Raw genomic sequence first — 4,831 nt, 5'->3', positions numbered from 1 at the left:
CTGGCTAGCTTGCTCACACATGAACAGTGCGATGCGCTACTAGCTATAGCTTCCGGCCACCTTCCCGGAGTCTGCGAGGCGCATTCTGTCGTCGTGTGGCACCGCAGTTGTTTAATTTTGTGGCGACGACAAAAACTCGCAGCAATTTCTCTACGTAGGCCTAGCAGGCTAGGGCTATATATACGGCTTCAGGCTGCATTCCTTTCGAGCATCCCATTGCCTCTGGTGCCTCCTTCCTCCGTGTTGCTTCTCTCTCTCCCTAGCTGCCTGCAGCTAGCTAGCAGCCAGCTTCATCGATCTGCTAGCTCTTCGGCTCTTCCTCGTTTCTCTCTTTTGATCGTTAGAGATCTAGACTAGCTAAGATGTCTGTGCGAAGGCCGCGGGCCGAAGAAGATGACGAGCAGGGCAGCGGAGGTGACGATCAGCAGCAACGGCACGGCGCGAGGCGGATACGGCCGGCGACCCCGGTCTCCTTCAGATCGTTAGTCTCTTCACTTGACTCTATCGTCGTGTTTTGAAATGATTTTCAGTTTACTTGACCTAGCTATATATTTGGTGGTTTGACTTCTTTCTTCCTAGCTAGCAACTACATATATGTTTGTTTCTTGCTTCCTTTGGATCGACCCAACTGCATATATTAAGGATAGATTAATTTGATCTTCTTTTTTGCGGGTAATGATAGATTTGATCAGCCGATTGTTCTCCTTTTATTTGCTGAATTGATACCTGTTATTAATAACAGAATCTTTGGGTCAAGAGATGAAAATACTACATGAGCTTATATAATAGCTACATACATGTATTAATAATTATCTCATGCATCAACTCTTGTAAAACTGATGAAATCAGATTTTAGATTCACTGAAACCCAAGCTAGTTTGTAGTAGCAAGAATTATAACCCATCTAAGATCTCTGTCTTAGTTAACTTTATAGCTTAGTTACCAATGATATGCTCTACGCGCAGACGTTCTACATATCCATATGTCAGGCTTTGCACCTGTATTTTTCCAGATAGCTAATCAACTTTGTATATGCCTTTTTTCCGCAAAAAAAGAACTTCATATTTACTTTAGTTTTCCTGGACCATGTTTGCAGCGTCGTGAGAAGAGCCGTCACAGCAGACACTATCCAACAAATTGTGTTTGGTTTGGAACCGGTTATTCGTAGGGTGGTAAGATTCAGAACCCTATATATTTATTTAGTCTCACTTTTTTTGGCCTACTTTTTATTGAAGAATCAAATTAACTATGCACTAAATCAAACTTCTATATATGCGTAGATATTAATTAAATCTTCTATATCTCTGTTTGATATTATGATAATTTTCCGAAATAGCGAATTCCTATCACTTTTCTAAAAGGGATAGGTGTAACAATAAATTTTGACAAAATAAAGATTAGTTACTCCAGTGAGCTAGATTCCATGGTGTAGGTGCAAACACAAATCACAACAAACCACCAAATTTGGATGCCCGTTAATAGTTGAATTGTACCTACAAGGGGGAGGAATAACAGTATGGTCGGGGACGTTCTGGTAACTTAACATATGGTGTAAACTTGCGGACGTTCTGGTAATGGAAGTGTAGAATCGGGGGGGTACAGATCTTCCATCACGGAAAGAGTGTACAGACCACGCCCAGAAGTGCAGAGAAAAATGACAAACAAGTTCACCGAGAAGTACACACCAGTATAGGAAGAATAAGATAGAAAAAGGTCCGCCAAGAAGTAGAAAAATTGTGTTCAGCCTCAGCTTGTTCATAATATGCTGTAGTGCACGGTCGCATGAAAAGAGCTACGGTGCATACACTCTTGCATGCCTGATAACAAAAATATCCAGTCCATTTACACAAATATTGATCCTAATATTTATGCGAGCAACTGCTTATGAATTGGCAAATTTCTGATGTATTTCGTTTCCTTAAGTTGTAGTATCGGTCGTCAGTAGCTTAGACTGCAATATTTAAGTGTCTATTCATGTTAACATTTAGGTACGGGAGGAAATTCAGAACATCTTTTATCAGCATGATCACTTACCATACAGGTATAATATATTTACTGTCTTTTACATCGTGAGCTACTAGTATTCAGTTGCTTAGTTCATATACTATCTTTTTTTTTACACAATACTGTCATTCTTGACACAGTATGTCCTTTGTTCACACTATATTTGCAGTCAATACATGCAGCCATATTCTACAAAGTAATAGGTTGCATTATATTCATAGAGTTCTATCCTTAATTTAACACCATTGAGCTACTTTTTTTTTTCAAATATCACATATAAGAAGCAACACTGTAAATATTACTCTTTGAGATCACATATTGGAAGAAAAAAAAGTTTGACGATGAAAAAGGTTTCCAGCAAGATTAATTATATGCATGTAATAGTTCCATCAAATTTTTCGGTGGCATCGGATTGCAATATCTATATGATAAAATCAACCATCATTCACCAGGTCTCTTCCTTTACCCATCCAACAAGTCGATGTCCCGCCTAGGTTGAAGCTTTCCTTTGCAAAGAAGCTCATGCTACCGATCTTCACCAACAACAAGCTTGTTGATGCTGCAAAGAACGCCATTGAAATCTGGCTTATAGACACTAGAACCAACCATCGTATCACAGAAACAAACACTAACCAAGGCTCTTCAACAATGAAGCTAGAGGTACTTGTCCTAGATGGCGATTTCAGATGTGAAGACGACATGGTGTGGACAAATGATCAGTTCAACGCTGCAATCGTGAAGGCCAGAGAGGGTAGGAGACCACTGCTTGTAGGTAGTACACTCAATGTAGCAATGAACAATCAAGGAGTGGCTGTGATAGAGGATGTGGCTTTCACTGACAATTCAAGTTGGATAAGGAGTAGGAGGTTCCGAATTGGTGTGCGCGTCGTGGCAACTAGCTATTATGGGCCAAGGATTCAAGAGGCATTGAGTGAAAGCTTCACAGTGAAAGATCATCGAGGCGAATGTAAGTTTGATTCTCTTGGTTAGCCAATCTTTAAGATCAATGGTTTATGTTGGATGTGACTTTCATGACTGCACGTAGCCTCTTTCTGTTAGTTCCTCCATATCATATTCCCTACCATATATATGTGTGGAGTAAAATAGTAAATATTACATTAAAATACATTTACCTTGTTTACTAGTGTACAAGAAGCATTATCCTCCAACCCTTACTGACAATATATGGAGACTCAAAAACATTGGAAAAGATGGGCCAATTGATAAGAGACTGGAGTCCGAGGGGATCAGGAACGTCCAGGACTTCTTGAAACTTCACACCATAGATCCTGATAAGCTACAAAACGTAAGCATCATATATATTTCAAACTATACAGGTACTACATTTTCATAGTATTGTTTTTTATTATCTGTTGCAAATTTTCAGCTCGTTGGCATGTCAGATCGGCAATGGAGGACAACACTCAATCATGCAAAAACGTGTAGTATGGGAGGGAAATGCTATGTTTTCAAATCTGAAGGGTGTGATGTTATATTCAGCCCCATAGGAGAGATTTTGGCAGCCAGAATTGGAGACCAGACATGCTCTTTGCAACAACTACACCAGGAACATAAGGTACCTCATCCGTAAATCAGTTTATGGCAATATGAACTTGGTCATCACTTAGCTTTGCCTTGTTCGTCTTAACTGCAGGCCCAAGTGAATCAATTGGCCTCCATGGCATACGAGCAATGGGATCAATTGGAGGAAGTGGTGGCAAATGAGATGGCACTTGCTGCATATGAAGGTTTGACGTCATTTCCCGAGGAAAAGCCTAGTTCATCATGCACACCGGCGAGTAATGAAAGCATGATCAGCTCAGGGTCTCAAAATGCCGAGTATCTAAACAAGATGGGTTCTAGAACAGCAACCTCTGGTGTTGCGATGGTGACTAATAGCAATAACTCCTTAGATTCTGCATTGGCTATTCCAGCAAGTGATGCTATTTACTGGATCCCAAGCTTAGCCGTTGATGATGACCGCTTCACCTGGAACAACTCTACAAACCTCGGTTGTTGGGATCAAGTTGATTAATTTTCCTCTATATTTTTGTGGTAATATTGGTTGTATGCTCGTGATCCATTACGAACGAGAAATGTGTAAATAATATTGAAGGATCTAGTATTGCATCTAGATGGGGGTGAATAGAGATTATATCATTAGTTGGAAATTTAGCTCTTCTTTAAGAACACCCGAAATGCAGTCTATCCAAATAAAGGTATGGAATTTTATTTGCAAGGTAGTAAATGATTAAAGGGAGATGGATAAGAAACATAAGATTTACTTCGGCGGTTAGATTGTTGGCGCAAAGTCTTAAGGTCACAAAGCCGCGGGCCACCAAGGCGCACCTATCCGTCTATGGCCTAGGACACGAAGTCCATGCCAATTATCTCTACTCCTAATGTCTGAGTTGGTTGAATAGTATCCACGGTTTATTTTCGTCCCACCACTTTCAACCGTTTTATTTCGCTGGTTTTTTTGTCTCACCTTCCACTATCCCTCCCACGTTAATTTTTCTTCTTTGCACTTAAAAGTGAATCACGTGTGATACTCCTTCCATTTATTCGTGCTTGATTCAATTCAATCATAGAAATATTTGGTAATTAAGAATTCAAAAATAATACCATATACGTGATATCACCTTCCAAACAAATCACCTCCGTCTCTGATTTATTTCTCCCACTGATCCCCTTCCATACTTAGCTCCACTAGGAAAAAACACAACCGTCGAAGCCACCGTTTCGGGGTTTTTTCGTCCCACCTCTCACCTTTGTTGGTTTTTTCGTCCTCCTCCCACCTTGCACATAATCCCCTCACAGCATGTAA

The 4,831-nt window shown here is 40.3% G+C and overlaps 1 protein-coding gene across 1 annotated transcript; it reads left to right on the top strand.

Moving 5' to 3' along the window:
• Positions 1-223: 223 nt before the first annotated feature.
• On the top strand, positions 224-4,213 carry LOC123133715 (protein SAR DEFICIENT 1). The gene is made up of 7 exons (XM_044553136.1): positions 224-481; positions 1,097-1,172; positions 1,989-2,041; positions 2,457-2,971; positions 3,150-3,310; positions 3,392-3,580; positions 3,659-4,213. Exons 1-7 carry the CDS (start codon positions 363-365, stop codon positions 4,037-4,039), a joined length of 1,494 nt encoding a protein of 497 aa, XP_044409071.1. The 5' UTR covers positions 224-362; the 3' UTR covers positions 4,040-4,213.
• The last annotated feature ends 618 nt before the right edge of the window (positions 4,214-4,831 follow it).

This window comes from Triticum aestivum, chromosome 6B (assembly GCF_018294505.1).
Source record: "Triticum aestivum cultivar Chinese Spring chromosome 6B, IWGSC CS RefSeq v2.1, whole genome shotgun sequence".
Taxonomy (NCBI): Eukaryota; Viridiplantae; Streptophyta; class Magnoliopsida; order Poales; family Poaceae; genus Triticum; species Triticum aestivum.
Note: the sequence above shows the minus strand (reverse complement) of the source record. Positions and strands in the feature narration are given on the sequence as shown.